The sequence below is a fragment of the Acomys minous genome, assembly GCF_964271855.1.
Source record: "Acomys minous genome assembly, chromosome: 15".
Taxonomy (NCBI): domain Eukaryota; kingdom Metazoa; phylum Chordata; class Mammalia; order Rodentia; family Muridae; genus Acomys; species Acomys minous.
Window position 1 is genome coordinate 60678676 of NC_140497.1, and position 23452 is coordinate 60702127.

Here is a 23452-nt window from a genome sequence, read left to right on the forward strand (position 1 = left end):
TCCCTCCTTGAAATTGTTCCTCTCACGTATCTGTCACAGTGATGAAAAATGACAGACATGCATGGCCAGCATTTTCAGGGGTTGAGTCTCTTGATATAATAGGCATTTTTCAAATTGTATTTTCATACTTTTGCCTATATTAACATTATTTTTCTAATATATTCTGTTGTCGTTTTATTATCAATTTGTAGAAATGAAATATGTTTCAGTCTATGGTATTAGTTTTAAATATTTTGTTCTTTGTCATTTGTCATGAAATGTTTGACATGTACAAGGCTTGCTCTTTTGTTAGGGTGTTTTTTTTTTTTTTGGTTTTTTGTTGTTGTTGTTGTTGTTGTTTTGTTTTTGTTTTTGCTTTTCCAGACAGGGTTTCTCTGTGTAGCCTTGGCTGTCCTGGACTCACTTTGTAGACCAGGCTGGCCTTGAACTCATAGCGATCTGCCTGCCTCTGCCTCCCAAGTGCTGGGATTAAAGTGGTGTGCCACCACGCCCGGCTTGTTAGTTTTTTAATTCAGTAATATTTCTTGAGTTTTTCATGCCCTCAGAGCTTCCATACCTGCCTCTATTCCTTCTCAATCCAAAAGGTGAAGAAAGACTGATTCTTGTACAAAAAATATTGAAATTAAAAGGTCCCAGGACTTTGAGGACATAAAATGAAATCACTATATCAAAAAGATGCTCTGGCCCGAGCTCTTTAAGGTGATCATTTCCTGAGAGGAATTTCCCAGTGTCTTCTGCTAAAGAATAGTTTCTTGCAACACCTATTCATTTACACAGTGAAGACATCTTTTTGTTGCCAGGTCACTACAAATCCTGCCACTGGGCCCTAGATGGACTGGAACTACCCAGCCATGTTCTTTGACAATGATAATCATGTTGCCAGCCAAAGTATACAGCGTCAGCAGCAGGACAATTGAGTCTCTGCTGTTTAAATAAAAGGAATTCAAGTAGCTGGCAGTATTGACATTTTAGCAGTATGTCTTACTCAGTGTTTTATTGCTGTGAAGAGGCACCATCACCACATCAGCTCTTATAAAGAGAAACATTTAGCTGGGGCTGGATTATAGTTCAGAGGTTCAGTCCATTATCAGGGCATGAAGGCAGACATGGTGCAGGAGAGGGAGCTGATGGTTCTACATCTGCATCCACAGGAAGAGAGAGTGACACTGGGCTTGGCTTGAGCATCTGAAATCTCAACGTCCACCCCCAGTGACACACCTCCTCCAATAAAGTCAGCCCTACTCCAAAAGGCCACGCCCCCCAATAGTGCCACTCCCTGTGAGCCTAAGGGGGCTGTTTTCATTCAAACCATCACATGGTTTGGGATGCCAGAAGGAACATCAGCTGAAAGACCTGGACCAATCAATTCAATTCATATACCCCATCTTCTGCCAGGTGCCTGTCACTTCACATGGATTATACCTACAGAGAAAGGCACATTAGTCTCCTAAGCAGAGATACAGGACAGTCAGTGACTATGCTGGCCACAGCAAACACCCAAAGCCATATGTAAAGGTTTACTGGCTTCCGGTGATGCAGTGAATAAAGTCCGACTCTGCAATCTCACATGCCGTGGGTCCTTTACAAACTCTTCTCTATCAGGATGCTTGCGCCTCATCCTGTCCAGGTCCTACCAGACAACCATGTTATCACCGACAGAAGTGTTTTCTTCTCTATCTGTATCTTCCCGGTCACCCCATCTTTTCTCTCCCCTTCCCTAGAGCTCCGTTCTTCATGAACTTGATTGCGAGTTCTATTTGTCTCAAGGGCCAAACCAAGTCCCTTGTGTTGAGGAACCTTGAAAAGCTACGCTAGTCCCTGCATTTTCTTCCATCTCTGATTCCTGTTACTTAATTCTGGGTAGCATCACTTGATACTTGGACCCACCTGGAAGGTCTGCAACTGACAACTGCCTGGCTTAAGCAACAGAGAGGCATCCCCTTACCGTTCTGGAAGGTCAGACTCTAGGCCAAGGAACCCACGGTGTTACTTCCTTCTGAGGACCACCAGGAACCATCTTTTCTGTGCCTCTCTCCTACTGGCTCATGGTTTTCAGCAGCGATAATGTCATCCAGGGTTGTAGGAATATATTCCTTTCCCCATTGGTTTAAAGAATGAAAAGGCAGGAAAAGGTCTGCGCACTCAGACAGACAGACAGACAGACAGACAGACAGACACACACACACACACACACACACACACACACACACACACACACTCCTGACTGTAAAGCACTTAAAGAGATTTCCAAAGTGGGAAGAGGATCTGGACCCAGAAACCAGGGTTAGTCTAATAGAGCCAAGACTTTTCTGTGTCTGGGCATGAGGTGAGTTCACTTTGTCTCGCCGAACTGGCTGGTTGGGCTACCCCAGAGGATTCAGTAATCCAGTCAAAGAGAGGGCAGCTTGGCCTTCCACCACAGGAATCCCTTTCCCCTTTGTAGGAGATCAGAAAATCCCATTCAACATGTCCCTCCAGTAGGTAAAAAGCCCGCCAAGTCCTTGTCTTGGGAAGGAGAAGAAACGGTTAAGTGAACGCACACTAGCCCAATGCCTCCTAGGGCAGTGTCTCCCAGGGCCTCCGTGTGTTTGAACCTGGTCCCAGCTGTTAGAGCTGTTTCGGGAGTTGGTGAACATCTAGGAAGCAAGGGCTGCATGGCAGAGCTGGGTCATGTGGGTAGGTCTGGGACTACATCCTTTCCCGTCCTGGTTCTGCCTCCAGGCCCAGGCACCATGGGAAGAGCTCCCATTGTGCTACTCCACCAAGCCTCTTTTCCACTACAGTGAGTGGACTGCATACCCTGTAACACTGAAGCCGGTCCTTTCCGCCACGGTGGGTGGACTGCATACTCTGTGACACTGAAGCCAGGGCCGGCAAGACAGGCCAGAGAAAGAGAGCAGTTGCCACCACCAGCATGCTCCTCTTCTGAATAATGCAAGTTTAAAAATAAAAATAAAATAGTGAGTTGTTTCTGACAGCTATTTTGTTCAAGCAGTGAAAACATAACTAAGATAAACTGATTCACAAGCGTCACAGTTGGAAAAGGGGGCCATCTTGATAGGGCTGTTCTGCCTACCATAGTGCTAGTCTCTCCAATGCGGTCTTTTTAAAATATGAATTCTTGGAAAATATCATACAATCTATCTTATTTACCTTCCTCCCCCCCCAAACACATTCTTAGAGACTGTAAAATTATTACCTATATTTCTTAATGACTTTTTCATAGTTTATTTCTGTGCCGGTACTGAGATTCAAGTAAATTTATATACATTCTTTTAACTGCATCAATTCCACAATTTATCCCAGCTGATACTTTAATTGTCTGCTATGGGTTATCCGTTTAATTGTTTTGTGTGTGGATGGGTGTGTCGCAGAACATGTGTGGCGGTCAGAGGAAAACTTTCAGGAGTTGGTTCCCTTGTATCATGTGGAGCCCAAGGCTTGAACTCAGGTTGTCAGCCTTGTAGGCAAATGGCTTTACCTGTTAAGACATCTTGCCAGCCCGATATTTTAAAATATTATAATTTTAAAAATATCCCTCTTCATAGACACTGGTTCTTATTTCATTCAGCAATTCTTATCCTTTTTATTGAGTTATTCCTTCATCTATTTTAACCAATGATTCTCAAAAAGGAATGGTTTGGCCTCAAAGGACATTTGGAACGTCCTGAAGGCACTGTGACATCTGGAGAGGAGGCTTCTGCTGTGTCCAATGTGGAGAGGCCAGGAAGGGTGCTAAACATTCCATAATATTCAGGGCAGGCCTCCCTCAGAAAAGAACTGCCCATCCAAGTGTTAGAAGTGGCGAGCCTGAGAAACCCTGGTCTAGATCATTTAAAATATATCCACTAGACTCATTTCACCTGAAGAAAATTCAGGTTTTGATTTCAGATGGTTTGCTGTCTTTGTGAACATTAATCTTCACTGGGCTGGCATCTTGACTTGCAGCCTCACAGTGTTAACTTCCCAAAATACTTTAAATTATCAGATCAAAGGGGAGGAAATGTTTACTTTGGAAGCTCCCACCTGTGGCTGGTTGGCTCCATTGCTTTTAGACCTGTGGCCAAGCAGAACATCGTGGCTGGAGTGCACAGTACAATCTAACTGTTTGCCTCATGATGGCCAAGGAGCAAAGAGACTGAAAGAGGCAGCGGGCACAATGCCCCCTTCTATGGTAGATGCTCGGTGAGCTAGCTTCCTAACCCATTTCTTAAAGCATCCACAGCTCCCCAGTAGTGCCATGCTGCCGAGCAGTCTGACACATTCACACCTCTGGAGGACATCTGGCTTACCATGACCAAGATAACGTGCGACTCATGGTCCCAGGGAGTTAGAATCTGTGACCATCATGTCTGAATTTTAATTCAGAACATGGCTGCTCTGGCAAGAGACTGCATCCAAAGACCTAGGTCTGTGTGATACAGTAGGAATACAAACATGCTTTTAATCCAGGAGACAGAGGCAAACATCTGAGTTCAAGGCCAGCTTGGTATAGAGCAAGTATCAGGTAAAGAAAAGTTTAGGTCCAGGCGTGGCAGTACATGCCTTTCATCCCAAACAAAACTTAGTTTATAGAAGGAAGCACCCATGTTTGAAAATGATTTCAATTGAGTGGCAAAAAAAAAAAAAAAAAAAAAAAAAGGAAGTGATGAAATAGGATATGCCCAACTCTCACAGGAAAAGGGAAATTAATTAAGGGGCAATGCAGAGAGAGAGAGAGAGAGAGAGAGAGAGAGAGAGAGAGAGAGAGAGAGAGGGAAGAGGCAGTTTTGCTGTGAGAGTTTTACAGAGAGAGAGAGTGAATGAGAAAACAAGCTAGACACAGGTGAAGATGGAACAAGACAGAGAATTAGAAGGACCCAGAAGATTAGAAAAGATTGCTGGATTAGTTTGAGGGCAAACAGAGCAATTCAGAGGCTGAGAGAAAAGCCAGATTGAGGAAATCAGCTGGGAGAGTAGTTTGAGGCAGAACAGCTGAACTGAACCAGCCAGCTCAGTAAAAACAAGAAAGGATGAGCTAAGCTGGGCATGGTGGTACGAACTTTTAATTCCAGCACTGGGGAGGCAGAGGCAGGGGGATTGCTTTGAGTTCAAGGCCAGCCTGGTCTAAAAATTGAGTCCAGAACAGCCAGGGTGACACAGAGAAACTTTGTATCAAAAACCAAGACAGAAAGAAAGAAAGAAAGAAAGAAAGAAAGAAAGAAAGAAAGAAAGAAAGAAAGAAAGAGTGAGCTTCTTAAGCAGTAAGTTTCAGAAGCTAAAACCATTCTAGGCCTCGATTAGATTATACAGAAGCTAGAAGCTTCCAGGACTAGGCCTAGGTTAGCAAATGGAGGGAGTAATCCTCAGAGACAACTATTGAAAAAGACAAATAAAAGTTCCTTTTACAGGGAGCATGTCAGCAGGCAGGCAGCAGGCAGGCATGGTGTTGGATCAGTAGCTGAGAGCTCACGTCTTGATCCACAAGCTCCAGGTAGAGAGAGCTAACTGGGAATGGCATGGGCTTTTGAAACCTCAACGCCTACCCGTTATGGGTCTGAGGTCATTTAGGGAGTCACCAATTTGACTGTTTATACATTCAACAAAGAAGAGGCTTTTCTTCACAGGGTGGCATGGAAACTCCACCTGGGCCTCCTGAACGCAGCCCGACACCCACCCACCTCAGTCAGGAGCACTTACATTCTGTCTACGTGCATGCCAAAGGTCGTCTTGTGCAAAGCAAGCTATGGCCTCCAGAAACAGAAACAACAATTTTGTTGACAAGACCAGAAAATTTCAAAACTCAAGCCTTAAGCAGCCCTTCACATTTCGAAGTTCATTTTGGCTTTATATTTACGCACAGAAAGTTTAAACTTTGAAACATAAAGTTAGACACCAACATAATGTTAGCCATCACACCCCCGGTGACCACACCTCTTCCAACAAGGCCACACCTTCTAATCCTTCCCAAACAGTTCTCCAACTGGGGACCATGTTATTTGGGGCCCATTCTCAGTCAGAGCACCACAGCATCCCAGCCCGGAGCTAAACTGCAGTACCAGTTCTCAGGGAAACTGACACTTCCATCTTTACATCTGGCTTTCTTCCTCCCCGTGCTCAGGAGTCCCCCTCATCCTAACTAAATCTCACTGGAGTACTTTGGGATTCATGTTTGTGGTGATATCAGAAGTCTACAAAACCCAGAAAGCAGGCCCATCTTCTGCTACGAAGGTATTTCTTCTTCTTCCTGCCTCTGCGGCCCTGCGGTTCACTTAGAGCTCTAGCCTGGGGGGGGGGGGGCGGAAGGGATAGGAAGCAGCAGCATTCTGCATTCTCTTCCTTTACTTTTTGTGGGCCAGGATCCTTGACTGAGCTCAGACCTTGGAGGCCAGCAGTGAACTTGATTCTGGGTTATCAACGCCTCTTGGAACAAAGCTTAATTGTGGCTTTCAGTCCCGTTTGCCTTTCTGCACTTCTTCATTGAATTTTGTTGCTGTGTTTTGTAATTGGTATGTGTTTGGGGTAAGGGAAGCCAATAATTCATCCTAACTAGAGAGGTATTGTTCAGCCAACTTTGGATATTAATGGCTAGTGTGTGTGTGTGTGTGTGTGTGTGTGTAACAAAGCAACAACAAAGTACATTTTCAGAGGAAATCTGGCTTTGTAAGGAACAGAAGCAGAAAAAAAACCAAAAACACAAAATAAAACAAAAACCGAACAACAAAACCTCAGCTCTTAACCATCTAGAAAATGTTTAGGGGAGTGATAGACTTCGGGGACTTGACCATGGTTTTTCCGTCCGTGAGCAGGCTATTTATAAGCAATTTTCTTCAACTTAACATTTTCAAGTACTGTGGTAGATGCTCGAGAATATAGCTGAACAAAATAATATTCCATTCATGAAACCCACAGTTGGAGGCGGCAGGAGAGGTAGGTACGTAAACAAGGAGAGGTAGGTACATAAACAAGTATGTTTTGATGGTCGGATTCTGTTCTGGGGGTTTACATGGTTATGGGCAGTAAGTGTCAGGTGGTAGCCACGAGAAGCTCCAAGGACAGTGATGTCCGGAGGGACTGCTGGGGGCTGCGCGGGAATTCACCGGGAAAGGTCATCCCCTGGGGGCCGACTGGGTCAAGGACACAGGACCCATCAAAGCGGCCTGCTGAGTTGACAAGTCCCTTCGCCTCGCAAAGGCTCAGATTTTCCGCCAGGGGGCGCCGTGGCCACCGACCAGCCAGTCCGTTACGTTTCCGGGCACGGAGGCCGAGAGGCGCCATCACCGTCCCCAGCGCGCGCGGTCGCGCGCTCGCCGCCACTGTGGGCCGCTCCGGTTACCGGGGCAACCGCGGCGCATCCTCCTTGTGGGTAGCGAGCATCTCTCCGCGCCATTTTCAAACTGCGCTGGTGCCCGAGCTATTGGCCGCAGCGGGAGGAGCCAGCGGGGACGGCGGGTCCCGAGGGCGATGCGCCCCGCGAGGGAGCGGCGGTGGCGCGAGCGGCGGTGAGGCGCGCCGGGGGGGGGGGGGGGGGGGAAGGCCGCGGGGGGCGGGCGGCGTCGTGAGCCTCCGGGGCGGTCCTTACCTCCCCCACCTCGGGAGGGAGGCCCGGGCGCTGCCGGGAGGAAGTGGGGGAGGGCGGCGCGGGGACGGTCCCACTGTCCCACCGTCCGTCTGTCTCCTGTCCGGGAGAGCTGTGGCTCCACCTTCCAAGCTGAGCCCGGGAAGGACTGCGAGGCCTCCCTGGGCCACCCGCTTTGTGGTGCCCGCACCCCGGTGTGTGTTTGTGTGTGTGTTTGTTTGTTTAAAACGCTTCTGCATCCACGCGTTGGATATTTCCGTAAAAGTAAGAAGTGCCCGCTGTAAGATAATAACAACGCCCCGGGTTTTAGTAGACAGCTGAGTTCTAAACGCGGAGCCTACCCTTTTACGTTGCTTTGATTTAAAAGTTGTCTTCCGGAACACAGGGAAAACTTAATACGCACGTATTTTTTGTTTTGTTTTGTTTTGTTTTCCTGGGAGGACTTTACTCTTTTTGTGGCCCAGAGTGTTTTGATTGGTATTCTCATTCTGTTTTCATCATGAAGGATGGAGAGAGATGGTTTCCGGGTACCTGGAGTTGGCAGCTGTCAAGGAGGGCTTTGTCCTCTAGTTTTATCTTGCCAGGCGGTTTTCTCGTGACTAGAAGAGTTTCCGTAAAACACTGGACATCAGTCAAGTCCCTCTTGTGGAAGGAACTAGAAACTCCTAGGGGGAAGCCTCTCCAAGAAGAGCTTAGATTTGTAACCGGGAGTAATCAAGAGGAGGCACTAATTCAGAAGCAGCCCTGTGGTATGGGAAGTAATTTTCTGGGTGCGGCCTTCATGCCCTTTATCCCATCGCCGGTGTACAGAGCATCAGGTTTTGCATAATTTGTGCACACTTAACATTTCCTGAGTGGTGAAAACCATAAGTTTTATTTGATTTAGAAATATGGGTCCTATGGCTGCATTTATTTGGCAAAGGTTAGAAAGGAGCACATTTCTAAAGAGAGGACCTTTGCTTGCATGGCTCGATTTCAGGGCAGGTGGAAAGAGAAAATAGTCGTAGATGTTTAAAAAGACAGGTACATATTGTAGCTGGAGGCCTAGCCCAGTTGCAGAGTGCTCGCCTAGCATGCCAGAGGCTCTGCGTTTGATCCCCAACACTGTAAATAACAAAATAGACAAGTATAAAAATGTATACAGGAGTGCTTATATGTGTGTGTTACTTTTTTAAAGAATGGAAAAAGCTGTGTTTATTGGTGCATACCTTTGTTCTCAGCACTTGGAAGGCAGACGCAGGCAGATCTTTGTGAGTTCGAGACCAGCCTGGTCTACAAAATGAATTCACGACAGCCAGGGCTATTACACAAAGAAACCCTGTCTCGAAAACAACAACAGCAAACCCCCAAACAAACTAACAAACAACAACAACAAAACGGAAGTAAAAGTGGACATGGTGGAACGCATCTGTAGTCCCAGCATGCCAAAGGTAGAGAGAGAAGAAAAATTTGAGGGCCCCTGCTCTACAGAGTGAGTTCTGGGACAGTCAGGACTTTATCAGGAGACTTTGTCTCAAAAAGATACAAAGAGCAAAAATGGAAGTGAAATTTTTTGCCACGAAATGCACAGACTCATTTGAAAACTTTCCATAAATGTCTGTGCCTGGTAACATGCCCCAGGCAATATTTTTATCGCTCTGGAAAGAAAGCTTTTATCCTTTGCAGTCACTCCAGCTGCCTGTGAAGCTGATTCTAGCCCCACAGTTTAATTTTTACCCATTGCTGAGCTTTTCGTGAGTGTAGTCACACATTCTGGCTTCTTTTGCCCAGATAGTATTTTGGGAGTCCTCCGTGTTGTCGATATGTAAGGACAGCTTCTTGCCTCCCTTCGCTCAGTCCTGCTGCCTGGTATAGGGTATGATAGCTCGTTCATCCCTTTTCCTGCTGTAAACACTTGTAGTCCCTTCGTGGACATTTGTGCCTGTTTTCTTTTGTAAATATGCAGGAATAGAATTAGTGGTATTGGCTAGGAGTGCGTTTAACTTTGTAAGAAACTGCCAGACTTGTTCCAAGGTGGTTTTCTGCTCGCTCGGTGTTGAGTGGGTTTCATTTGTTGGCAGCCTTTGCTGACACTGGCTATTGGCAGTCCTTTTAGTTTTTCTGTATGGGCAAAGTTGCACTGCATTGTGCTTGTAATTTGTATTTTCCTGGTAGCTAATGTTAAGAACATTTTCATATATCTCTCTTCAGATATCTTTTGCAAGGTGCCTTTTCAAGTTTTTGTATAACTACAATTTTAGTTTCGAACACAATTTGGTGAGATAATTAAGATTGGGTCTTGCCATGTAGCCCTGGCTGGCCTTGGACCTACTATATACACCAGGCTGGTTTCAAATTGAGGGCAGTCTCCCTGTGTTTGCCTCCTGAGTGCTGGACTTTAGAAGCGTGTACCTCCCTGCCAGGTCAAGCCCCAATTTTCTTACTGGATTGTTGTATTATTAAGCGCCAAGAGCTTATTTTCTGTTCTATATGTAAATATTTTCTTAGCTCCTGTGAGTATTCCTGGGCACTATTTTCATTTGTTCTCCCCACACCCCTCTCCTCTTTCTTGGTGTTACAGAGATCAAACCCAGGCTTCCTAATCCTAGGCAAGACCCACCATTGAGCCACACCCCAGCTGTGCCGTTCATTTTCCTTAACAGAGTGTTTTGATGAGTTGATGTTTTCCACTTTCATGAGGTCCTTACTTACCATGTTTTCTTTTATGTTTACTGCCTCTAAGGGGTTCCCTGTGGGTTGTGGACACATCCCAATGTAGGGCACATGCCTAGCACGAGCAAGATGCCTCCTGCCACCCACAGCTCTCTAAGAAAGTAGTTTTTAGAGGATCCCCTGACTGCCTCTAGGAAATCTTTTTGTTTTGTTTTGTTTTGTTTTGTTGTTTTTGTTTTTTGGTTTTTCAAGACAGGGTCTCTCTATGTTAGCCTTGGCTGTTCTAGACTCACTTTGTACACCAGGCTGGCCTCGAACTCACAGCGATCCGCCTGCCTCTGCCTTCCGAGTGCGGAAATCTTTATTTTCTTCTAGAATCTTCATTGTTTTAACTTTCTTTTTGTTTTGTTTTTGTTTTTTTCAAGACAGGGTTTCTCTGTGTAGCCTTGGCTGTCCTGAACTTGCTTTGCAGACCAGGCTGGCCTCGAACTGACAGCAATCCTCCTGCCTCTGCCTCCCAAGTGCTGGCATTACAGGTGTGCGCCACCACGCCTGGCCCATTGTTTTAACTTTTACATTCAGGTTTATGAAGAAGAACATGTTTTAATGTATCGATATAGAGATCATATGTATTGGGCTTAAATCAATGTTAATAATATAGCATACGGACTACCTGAAAGGAAACAAAATAATTCTTTCATATTAAAGGAAATTTTCTTACCGTGAACTTCCCTCTCTTTCAGGGCTTTTATTTTGGAGAGTGAATAAAACTGGTTGTGGACGACAAGATGACTACAGCTGCAGAAAGAAAGTATGGGAACATTAGGAAAAGACTGGACCAGCTGGGCTACCGCCAGACTCTGACTGTGGAGAGTCTGCCTCTGGTGGAGAAACTTTTCAGGTAAAGATAAAAATAGAGTTACAGATGTGTATAATCCTTAATGCACCTACTGAGTTTGTGGCTGCTTTTCCCACTTTGGGAAAGCAGCAAGTGGACTTTGTGGACTCTGGAGAAGCCCCTGAGTCAGCTGAAGCGAGCCTGGTCAGTCCTAAGCCTGACCCTCAGCACAGGCCCTTCCCGGTCACTGTGTCTGAGTTTCCCTGAATGGAATTACACTCTGAGGTTTCTGACAGAGGTCAGCGGTGCTTTCGCCTCCCTGTCTGGCCTGTTGTTCGTTTTTTTCCTTTTGCAGTGGTGGGGGCTGAACACCGCCTTTAGTATCCTGGGCAAGCGCTCTGCCATTGAGCTGTACTGCCCGCACCTGTCCCCACAAGTTCTGTGTCTGCCAGGCTGGGCTTTAATTTCTGTTATTCTAGAAAGGCTCTAACTTGTTGTTACTGTCACATGTCACCTAACTGAAAGGGTCTTTGTGGTGTCCCCTCCTTTCCAGTAGAGCTCTAGTGGGGAGAGTTGAGATTGGTGTAGGGTGCTTAGATTAGTAGGACTACACGTGCTGCTGGTGGAAAGCAGAGAATGCATCAAGATAACTTGCAGTCTTTGGTACGAGCCCCTAAACCTCTCATGGCCCGGGTCCTTCATTTGTTTTGAAGCTTCGTCTCCCACATGTTGAATCACGTGACTTTCTTAGCCTTGCCGGCTTGTAACTCCACCCTCTGCCTGTGGAGTGAGTGCCCTCTCCGTCCCTGCCCTGTGCCTTACCTTCTCCCTTTCTGTGCTGTGTAGGGCAGTCACATCTGTTGCTTTTTACAAACACTGTGCCTTGTCTGTGTCATCTTGGTTTTGTCCTCCTTTCATTGAAAATTTCATAAGACTGATATGATCACTTTTAGCTACTGTCAGTTGCTCACATAGTAAGCACAGAGATGTTCGGTTTATCATGTATTATGATGCTTTTTAATGACTGTCAGTAGAATATAAGTTCTTCAGAAGTGCATTTGTGTGTGTATGTTTTCTCCTCACTAACTATTTAGTGAGTGAGTGTTGTGCTGATCTCTGTTCTTAAAGGTAAGAACATGATTCTGCTTTGCTGTCTCCCTGGCTGTAGAGCATCCCAGACAGTCAGAACTTATTTACTCAGTGAAAAGCCAGTTTTACAGGGTCCACGGACCTAGAGAGTGGCCGAGGCGGGACACTGGACAGCGATTTGGCACGACAATTCCTTTTGTTGAGGCCCTAGTTGCTTGTTTCTGAACAATGGGATTTTTAAACTAAAGGTAAACGTAGCAATGAAGGTGCTTCCAGAACTGAGGGCAGAAACAACCAAACAACAGTTTGATGTATTTATATTTTATAGTTAGGCTTGTTTTGAGGACCTTTTGGTACCTTGGAAGAACCTTACTGTTCATTCTCCTTATATTTTGATATTATTTAACATTGACAATATATTCCAGCCTTTTTAGAGCTGTATTTTAAGTTACTAAAAGACTAAGAGAATGATTCCTTATGTTTGTCTTTTCTGTCTTTTAACTTTAGTGACTTAGTTCATACAACAGAAAGCCTGCGGCAGTGCAGGTTGTCCTCGGCAAAGGCGGAAAAGGAAAGCGCCAATTTTGATTTCGTACTTGAACCTTATAAACTTGAAAATGCAAGACTGAGTAGGGAGAATAATGAGTTGTGTTTGGAGTTAATGAAGCTGAGAGAATACTCAGACAAGCACATTAAAGGTACATGAAACTTTGATGATTTGTTTTTAATGCAGGATCCTTGCTCTCTTTGTTTTATAAGTGGAAAAGGCTAAGGTCTTATTTTAAAATCCTTAATAAGAAAAATGCGAGACCTACTAACAGTTTCCTACATACAGGACGGTATATTGAAGAATGCTTGAGAGTGAAAATAAATGCTCATTCCATAGCCATGATAGTCTTCACTGTATGTGGATTATGCCTTTTGGGTTGAAATTAGAATAGAGAATATTAAATGGCAGAACTGAAGGTATATTCTCGAAATAACTATTGTTCTTCTTACTGAAAAGTACGAATAAATGAAAGCCATGTACCACTTATTAAGTAGAGTTTGAACCAGGAAGTAGATTTCAGAGATGGAGGTAATTATTTGGTTATCTTACTATAAATTTTATATTCAATAATTCTTTAGCTTAAACCTGACCTCCTGGATCAAAGCTATCATACACATTGGGCATATGCAATAATAACAAAAAATAAAGTTCCCTTTGTGCTTAGTGAGTCATTTGCAGATTTGTTAGTGGTGGGAGGTGTATTTGGCTTCACAGAGAGCGTGTGTGAGGCTCAGGTGGCGCCTCTCAAATTGGTGCGGATGCTGTGACCCTTAGAATTGTGTTTTCATCTTTCTCACTTTAAGAGTTGAAAACGACATTGAAGAAAAATTCACGTGAGACAGCTGATCTGAAATTTCTGAATAACCAGTATGTTCATAAGCTCAAACTCCTGGAGAAAGAGAGCAAAGCTAAGAATGAAAAAATCCAACAGCTTCAAGAAAAGAATTTGCACGCTGTGGTACAGACTCCTGGTAACTCTTTGGTTTCCTTCTCAAACCAGCCAGCAGCTGAGAAAGTAAATGGGCTATGAGTTTTATACCACTTTGAGATCAATCTGTCCACTTAAAATGTTTCTGCTACCAGCAAAGATAATTACAGAGGTGTTCACTGCCAGTTGAGATTACGCGTGACTGTGTCACAGGTGGGAGGTGTTCACTGCCAGGTGAGGTTACGCATGACTGTGTCACACGTGGGAGGTGTTTACTGCCAGGTGAGATTACGCGTGACTGTGTCACAGGTGGGAGGTATTCACTGCCAGGTGAGATTACGCGTGACTGTGTCACAGGTGGGAGGTGTTCACTGCCAGGTGAGGTTACGCGTGACTGTGTCACAGGTGGTGTCCATTACATTCTGCTGCGCTCCTTACGAGTCCCAGCTCTCCGCTGTCTGTGTGCACAGCTGCTCTTTGTATGTTTGTGCAGTGCTGTGTGCATGTGCATATGTAGGCCAGGAGTCAGCTTCTGATTCCGTCCTCTGTTGCTTTCCCCCTGATAGTTTTAAGACAAGATTTCTCCCTGAATCTTGAGCTGGCCTATTAGGCCAGATAGACTCTGCCCAAGCCCCAGGGACCTTCCTGTCCCCTCCTCTCCAGCGCTGGGATTACAGGCACGGCACCAATACGAGGTTGCTGGGCATTAAGTGACAAGGGCCTTACCATTTGAGCCATCTTCCAGCCCCCAGCTATCTGCTTTTTTGACATTGCTTAGTAAGCATGTGTATTGTGGTTCTTGCTGTCAGTGCTCCTCGTGTGACAGTTGTCTGATAGTGATACTTTCGCTCATGACATTGACCAGTGCAAGGCACCTCGGGTTTTAACCCTGCTGAATCTAATCTAGCCGAGGACAGCTTAAACCTGTGTGCACTTGCCGGGCTTACAGGCATAGAAAGCTTGGATTATAGCCTTGTATTATTAAATGTTTCCGAAACACATCGTTTAGTCAGAGCTAGGGTGCGTAGTCACAGACGGGCCTACTTCATAATAGAACGTTAGCCTGTGCTGTTTAGTGCTTAGGGAAGTGTTCTGCTTCTCTTTGGTTTTTAAGCCATACATCTGGTTTTGCTTTCTTAGGTGGCAGGAAAAGAAACATTGCATTTAGGCGCCAGCGGATGCAAATCGATGAGCCAGCGCCACCCTCTGAAGTCAGTTCGTACCCAGTTCCACAGCCAGAAGACCCGTATGTCGCAGACCTGCTGCAAGTGGCTGACAATAGGTGTGTTGTGCACGTCCTTTGCTGAGGCGGGTGTGGTAGAGGTGTGCTGCTGAACACGCCTGAGAACCTCAGTCAGTTCCCAGAACCCAAATCATCATTGTCATCTTCATCTTTGTTGGCTTGATTAATCACTGGATGCACTGTAGGGTGTTTAGTGGGGCGGTTGGGCTTGCTAACTGTTGTGTCCCCGTGTCTAGTGCAGAGCTTTGCACAGGCACCCAATAGGTATTTTCAGAATGATACAGAATCTTTTTACTTGTTTAAAAACGTTGACTTCAAATTAGCCATGTATCTGAGGTTTCTGACCATCTTGCTGTAAAGTAACTCATTGCTATTAAGAACCTACTTCAGTAGAGCCACTGTAACATTGAGTTTCCTCTCTAAGTAGGTATCTTTTATTGAAATCTCTGCTGCTTCAAAGATAGCAAAATGCCAGCTCTACATGATCTGAAATTCTTATCTCATGAATTCCTTAGCCCTGTATTTATATAGGGCTAAGGACTGTATGTATATATGTATGTATGTATACTATATGTATATATGTGTATGTACTATGTGTGTGTGTGTATGTATGTATGTATGTATATATATGTAGTCGGATATAGAGTCTGTTTAATTAAGCATTCACTAGGCCTGCAGGGCAAGGCCCTGAGCAAGTGCTCTGAGACCATCTGAGTAAGGTGCTGCTGTTGCTTGACGATGCTTGCAGTCCAGCTGTCACTAAGAGAGTTACAGGGGTTCAGGGAAGAGAGGTAGCCCCAGTGACACTATAGTGACATTGGTGAGACATCAAAACTGTGGGGCCCAGGGAGGGACAGTGCAGGTGAGGACTTTGTGGTTCATGTCAAGAATACGAGATTATCAGCCGATCGTATTATCTAGAAGAGCGCTGCCTGGGGTGTGCCTAAGAGCACTTCAGTCGTTTACTCTCTCCTGATCTCTTGTGCCTGTATTTATATGGCTACCTTGAGCTTTTGTGGTTTGCTCATCTGTAAAGTTCCGGCCAGGTCTCCTGGTGGGTACTATTTAAAAATCCTTTACACTGTGGAAGTGGCGCTGGTCGCTTGTCTGCTTGCTTTGGTGTGCACCCACACTGTTTGCATACTGTTTTTTCCGCATTGATCTTAGAGTGCTTGCCTGCATGCTCTTGTTTGTAGCCTAGATTAGCAAAAACTCAGAGCTGCGGTAAGAGTTGGGGTGAGCTCTCTGCAACCTACTTATTGCAGCCCATGGAAAATTTCTCTTCCAAGCAAACCTGCTTCAGGCCTTTCCAGTCAAAAGTAGGTCATGCCATACCAAGGCCATAGAGTCCATGTAGAGTTCAGATGATCCGGACAGAGTCTGATTCGGTTAGAACTTACAGGTTCTAGGAAAAGTAGGCTTTGCTGGAGTCACTTAAAAAATTGCAGTTTTCTCAGTTTTCTCTCCAGGAGTATAAAGTAGTTCATTAGGCAACACAGGGTTGGTTAGGTTCAGAAGACATCCTTATTTCACTTAGTGATGCTGTGGACTTTGAGCTAGATCTTCAGTGTCCTGAACCTAAAAATTGGTAGCTGTCCCTCAGAGTTGTCCTAAGGACTCAACAGAACCGTGGTGTGTTTTACTGCGTGGTGTATGTGAGTTTTAAATTACTTGCCTCTCAATCTTGGTGTGTGTGTGTGTGTGTGTGTGTGTGTGTGTGTGTGTGTGTGTGTGTGTGTGTGTGTGTCCTATATATCCTATATCTCCTATATAATTAGCTCTCTGAGGTGATGTGCTGCATTTATGCTGAGGCTCTAGGACCCTTCCTTCACACACACTGCATCCCTCCCTCAGCAGGCAGCAGTGGGATTTTACGCAGCAACAATCACTTTCCTGTTCTGTTCTGTTGTCTTGTGTCTCTCTTAACCGAAGCCTCTGTTCCATATGCTGACGTTAGTTATGCTCATTTCAGGATCCAGGAACTGCAGGAGGAGGTCCACCAGCTGCAAGAGAAGTTGGCACTGATGGAGAATGGAGTGAGAGATTACAGCAAGCAGGTAGGTCTTCTGGGTATGTTCTAGAATTGTCTTATGCATTGACTTTACAGAATCCTCATTTTAACTGTGTCAAACTTTTTCTTTTCCAAAAAGCTTGTTAGTTGAGTTAATAAGTACAGTAGTTCTAGAGTGCCTGGTTTATTCCCTTATTTGTTGAGGTGAGCAGTAATTACAATTTTAGTGTTTCTTTTATTTGAAGCATCAGTCTCCCCAAATAAAAATTATTTTTCCCAAAATAAAACTTATAAGTTGGTTACTATGTTCATTTCAAGAATAATTTTATTGAAGTATAACAGCATACTTTGATAATTATATTTGTTAGGAGGGCCAAGAAGATGGCTCAGCAGGTAGAGGTGCTTGTGACCAGGCCTGACAAGCTGAGTTCGGTCTCTCGGACCCACATGATGGTGGGAGAAAACAGACTACCCAAAGTTGCCCTCTGATGTCCACTTATGAGGCGCACACACAGTATTTATTAGTAAATAACTTTTAAAATCACAAAATAATCGCAGTATGTTATTTTATTCATTGCTTTTTTCCGTTAATATCATCTTTGGAAGTCCCTCCTCTGGGTTGCTGTCTTCAGTGTGGTTCCTCTGGAAGCATTGCTGCAGCATGTACAGTTGTCTAAGAAGCAAGGGCGTGCAGACGCACAGTCAGGTCATAAGTATGGCAAGCCGTGGCTCCTGCTGTGTTGTGTCTTGGCCGAACAGCACACTTGGTTTTCTACTGTGCTCACTGAAGTTTAAGCTGGGTAACATGGTTTTCATGTTCATTGCTGCATTTATTTGCATGATTGGTACATATAATTCTATATATCTTATATATTGGTATAACTCTTAGTTTGTAAAGTACTCTGAAAATTATTTGTATTAGAAAGGAGGTAAAGGAAATTTTAATATTGTCAAAGCAAAAACCCAAAACACTTTTATAAAGACACTAAAACCAGTGGTTCTCAACCTGTGAGTTACAACCCCTTTGGGGTCACATATCAGATATTTACAATTCATAGCAGTAGCAATATTACAGTTATGAAATAGCAACAAAATAGTCTTATGGCTGGGGTCACCACAGCACGAGGATCTTATTGAAGGGTCCGGCATTAAGAAGGCTGAGATCCACTGCTCTGACAGTATCAGGTATTTACACTGGGATGGAGCTCAGAGGTAAGGAGCTCCCTAGCAGAAGACTGGGTTCAGTTCTCAGAGTAGCAGAAAAAAAAAAAAGCAAAAATTGGATGTCATTGTTCTTTTTTCAGTTTATAACGGCATGTCTCCCAAGTACTTTATAAGCATAAACTGCCTCACCCTTGCCGTCTCTGGAGGACATTTTAACCAGTTGACTCTCCGTCCTTCTTAGCTGAGCCCTCTGTGTTATTGGTTCTTTTGGCTTGAGGTTGTTTTTCTTAGAAGGTATCCAGGCTGTGAGGGGTAGGGTCCTCTCAGTGTAGACACTTACCTCGCATGCCCGGAGGCCTGAACTGACAGCACTAACAGCACCAGAGTTTGCCGTTCCCAGCCTCTTCTCCTGACACGATCCCCACTTCCTCAGGGCGTCTCCTTGTTTCAGCTTCCTGTTTTTACCTCTAACCGGTACTATTTCTCCTCGGGGTCTCCTCCGAGGGTTGTTCTGGTTCAGTGCTCAACCCTTCACACCCCTCTCCAGCAACGCGCTTCCTTGTTGCACATTACAGTGCAATCATGCCAAACCCTGTTTGCTGCCCTGGACATTTCCCATGACGTTGTGCCTGGTGTCACTGCCTGGGCACCTCTTTTCTTGATACGACATTGCTTTACCTTCTATGGACATTGTATATTTAGCATGGCCTTTGATGAGTTTATAGGCATAGACAGAGGGGTCACTTTATCCCTTAACTACTGCTGCCGTACACCGTTTCCTCCGCTCTTCTGTTGACGCCCCTGTTAGCCAGTGACTACTGGGATGCTTGCTAGTTTTCCCTGGTAAGTTCTCGCTTCCTGAAATTCAGAGTCCATTGTTTTAATTCACCCTTAAACAGATCAGTGTGCGTTCAGTGTTTATAATATTAAATCTTTGGGTTTTTTGTTTTTTTTTTAATTTCTTTTTCTCTGTTTTGGGGAAAAAGAAAACAACAAAAAAAGTGTGTGTGTGTGTGTGCGCGCGCGCATTTTCCCAATTCTTGCATGTGAATTGGTGTCAGTGTATGGCTAATACTGGTCTTTTGGCTATATATGAAAAGTAATTAATTAAATTCACCCTATTTTCATACCTTTTTTAAAACTGAGTTAGATACCAACTCAGTTTCTACTCTTTTCTATTCCTTCACTCACTCACTCTTTCCGCCCAGCACTGAAGTGTGTCAGCATTTGTCCAGTACTTGAACATGTGTATAATCTGTCAAGATATTTCTCTTCATATAAACAATTGCCTAATTTAAGAAGAGAAAAATAAACAAAAATTCAGTTAGAATCAATTCCATAGAAATGCTGATGAGCTCTACGGCAGGGCTGTTGAGGTTGGTGTGCTCTGAGTTTTGTACACGTGTGGGCTCCAGTATAACCAGGAGCTGCTTGTGTGTGCTGTTGGGATGTAAGAAAGAGCCTGTCTGAGGAAGTGTGTTATGGCTCTGCTTCACAACCTGATTTTACCAACTGAAAGCACAACTTTATGTCCTCAGATAGAGCTAAGAGAACGAGAAATAGAGCGAATGTCCCTTGCTTTGGATGGCGGTCGTTCCTGTGATGTCCTGTCTCTGGAGACTAAAAATAAAAACAATGAGAAGCTTATTGCTCACCTAAATATTCAGGTACTGTCTCGTAGGGCTGTCTCATTGAGTATATAAATATCTGAGGTTTTATCATCTGTGTGGGCTTATTAAAGTGACAGGCGTGTTCACTGACGTATAAGGGATTTGTTTTGTTTTGTTTGTTTTTGAGGCAGGGTCTCACTATGTAGCCTTGGCTGACCTGAAACCCTCTCTAAAGAACAATCTGGCCTTGAACTCACAGAGACCCCCCTGCGTGTGCCTCTCTAGAGCTTGGCTAAAGGTGTGTGGTGTTGTGCCTGGCTCTGGGGAGTTTCTGATAGAAGTAAGGGTAGCTTCTGCGAAATGAGATACTTACTGGTACTGTAGGTCCTTGATCCCATTGTGAACTGCAAATCTCTGTTTCTTGTGGTTGAGCCTTAACACATCTTTAGTTCAAGAACGTACTGTTTATTGTAAACTGTAGTTCAAGAACAGGTAATTAAGGTGTTTAGCTAGCCTCATACACACTTTTTGTACACAGGATTTAATAAAGTTAACCCTAGGTCAAGAGGCAGAGCAAGAAACCAGCTGACAGGGATTAAAGAGTAGGAGGGACTTGGAGTTGAGGGGTGTTTAAGGCAGTGTGGAGAAGAAGAGGGCCCTCCTGGGTCTTTAGTTCTTAGCTCTTCCTTGGCCTTTGACCTCTTGGGCCTTTTGAGGTTTAAGCTAGCAAGCCTTTCGCCTTGGGTTTTTTGTTTTGTTTTGTTTTGGTGTTTGTTTGTTTTTTTTTTCCCTTTTCATCCTGGGCTGTCAGCTGAGCTAGTGAGCCTTTTGGGCTTTTCCCTTCTGGGACATCAGGTGAGGAGGAAGGTCAGCTGGGTGCTTTCTCTGCCTCTCTGAGCTAGCAGGCTTTCACCCCAACATCTGGCTCCTGAGTCTGTTGCTAAAATAGAAAGATACTGGATTTTCATTTAGAACAACATCCTGAGGCAGGTAAGATAGAGAGTTCTAATGTCACAAGCTTATAAGAAGACCATAAACCTCAGCAGTGCCTTCAGTTTGCTCTTAAAAACCCATGAATGAGTGAAGTGTGGTGGCGCGCCACTGCAGTCACGCACTTGGGAAGAAAAGGGGCGGGAAGATCAGTTCATAGGCAGCTCAGCCTCAGTAAATTCCAGACTGCCATGCGTTACATGAGACCCTATCGCAAAAGAATAAGAAATATTTTTAAATATACTAACAAAGCCTATTTTTGTATATTGGGGAATTATTTATGGCCCTGCATTAATGACTATTTTATAGTGAAAAAGATGATTTTAAGGTATATATATGTGTGTGTGTGTGTGTGTATACATGCTTATATAAACTATGTTATAGCTTATGTGTACTGTCTATAATATATGCTATATGATTCACAATATTATCCATTGTATACTTTACATACATATTATATCGCATATATTGATATGTAATATATTAATGCAATGAGAGTGTAGTTTGGTAATAAAAGGCTTGTGTAACATGTAAAGCCCAAGTGCAATCTTTGCCACTGCTAAGAAATAGTAACATAAATAAAGCATGTGGTTATGTCTGCTTGCACCATGCTTTGATCTAAGAGTGAAAAAGCAGAAGAGCTCTGTAAAGTATGACTCATGAACTTAGAAGTTTAGACATGCCAGTACGCAGTGCACAAGCAACTATCATATATATTGTGTCTATACCTAGTCAGGTGGCGTTTATTCAAAGACAGTAGAGGCAGTATTCAGATATCTTTGTCCAATGGAAATGTGAATCCAGACAGGTGGAATTAATTATAAATAATGTATTTATCCCAATATATCCAAAACCTCATTTCAACATCTAATATTTTTACTTTCCTAAAAAACAAAAAACAAACAAAACCTCTGGATTTTGAAACCTCAGGTGTTCTACATTTATAGCTGTTGTCGTTGTGACAGTCTTTTATATTTTTAGAATTCGGTTGGGAACAAGTTCACACAAATTTCTTATCCTTTCCTTCTGCATTTGAAAATCAATGCCAGGGGACATATATTTTCATTCAAGTACACACTGTCAGTTTTGAGTATTTAGGATTGCACATACAAAAATAGCTAGATTTAACTTTGTTTTTTTCTGAGACAGGGTTTCTGTGTAGCCCTGGCTCTCTTGGACTTGCCTTGTAGACCTGCTGGCCTTGAACTCAGAGATCTACCTGCCTCTGCCTCCCCAGCTGCTGGGACTATAGGTGTGCACCACCATGCCCAGCGCTGCATTTAACTTTAGAGCACCTTTTAAAATGCAATGTTTAGAACTTTCTATTTGAAATTTCAGAACTTTGGCTACTTTTCCAGTTTACACTCTTAATCACTGAGGCTGCAAATCGCGTTTAGGTTGACTTCCTTCAGCAAGCTAATAAAGAACTGGAGAAGCGTATTCACGAGCTCGTGGAGACCAAGAAAACAGTGACGACCGAAGTCGTGAACCTGAGTAACAGAAACGAGAAGCTCTGCCAGGAGTTAACAGAAATTGACCAGTTAGCGCAGCAGCTGGAAAGGCACAAAGAGGAAGTGCTGGAGACGGCAGACAAGGAGCTCGGGGAGGCAAAGGTGATGCTGGCGCTGCGATGGGCCCTCACTAGGCCTGAGCACAGTGAGCTGGGCTCTGGAGAGCCGTGCTCAGCTTTCGGTTTGCTTAGCGGTGGCACCATTCTGCCTTAGCAATCCCCGGTGTTCTTAAGCGTTGTTTGCACCATCTAAAACATTGGTTTAGTTTTCCTGAAGCACGCCTCTTCACAGAATAAATGTCTAACCTCTGTCCTGATTTCCTCTGTGGCTTCCATCTCTGTCCTTCTATCACTAAAGCTTGTCCTCTTGTCAGGGTTAGCTCAAGAACCCTACAAAGATTATATTGCAAGTGTGTATGCGTTTATACCATGTGCATGCATGTATGTTCACATGTGTAGACATGCATATATGCATGCGTGATCGTGCCCATCTAACCAGAAGCAGCTGACGTTGGGTGTCTGCCTCAACACTCTTTACTTTGTTGGCACTGGTTCTGTTCGTGAACTCAGAGCTCCCTGACTCAGGGACCTCATCTCTGACTCTGTGCTGGGATGGCCGCCATTCCTGCCCAGCTTTCCCCCGGCTTCTCAGGTCCGAGCTCTGGTCATTAAACCTGTGCAGTTTGTATTTTGTCCTGAGATGTCTTTCCAGCCCCTAAATGCATTTTCAAAATGTTTTCCTTGCTGGTTTTATAATTGATACCTACCTTTCTTCATCTTTCTGCTACAAAGGATGTATAGGGTGAAATTTCCTGTTTATAGTATTAATCTCTTAAAGCAAGTCTTACTGTTATTTAAGATGCAGTCAGTGAGTCCAAATGACCTTTTCTCCTTGAAAATCTCACAAAAGTTTCCCAATTTTAACATTTTCTACCTGATGCCTTTTTATGATCAGTCTATCATACTAGCCTAGAATAAAAACATGTATGAATTGAATTTCCTTTAGTTCTTTGACTATAAGGTTCAAAGTGTTAAAATATTCCTTCACAAGGAGTTATCGGTACCATTGTTAGTACTTACTAACTAGGCCAGAGTGACTGTGCAGATAAGTAAGCTTGTAGTTGAAATACATCTCAGGAAAATGCGATGGGAGAAAAATAAAGGCTTCAGCCAGCCCCAGACTAGCCGCCGTACATGATCTTTGTATCTAATGCTTCAGAGGTGTTTTTTTTAATCTTGAAATAGTGTGCTTTTAAAACACAAATGAAATTTCTTTGAAGCAGAGCGCTAAAGGCCGCTGTGAAAGGGA

General features: G+C 44.1%; 1 protein-coding gene across 3 annotated transcripts in view; it reads left to right on the forward strand.

Annotated features, from left to right (window-relative positions):
- The first annotated feature begins 6194 nt into the window (after positions 1–6194).
- CEP135 (centrosomal protein 135) overlaps positions 6195–23452 on the forward strand; it is a 64038-nt gene continuing 46780 nt past the window's right edge. Inside the window, exons 1-8 of one of the 3 annotated variants that reach the window (XM_084760502.1) lie at positions 6195–6210; positions 10954–11111; positions 12645–12835; positions 13491–13658; positions 14756–14897; positions 16831–16915; positions 19572–19700; positions 22031–22246. In XM_084760502.1, coding sequence (XP_084616628.1) covers positions 10999–11111; positions 12645–12835; positions 13491–13658; positions 14756–14897; positions 16831–16915; positions 19572–19700; positions 22031–22246 — 1044 coding nt within the window. In that variant the 5' untranslated portion in view covers positions 6195–6210; positions 10954–10998. Of the gene's footprint in view, positions 6211–7218; positions 7482–7580; positions 7753–10953; positions 11112–12644; positions 12836–13490; positions 13659–14755; positions 14898–16830; positions 16916–19571; positions 19701–22030; positions 22247–23452 lie in introns of those variants that run through there. The other 2 variants (XM_084760500.1, XM_084760501.1) reach the window with 2 other exon arrangements.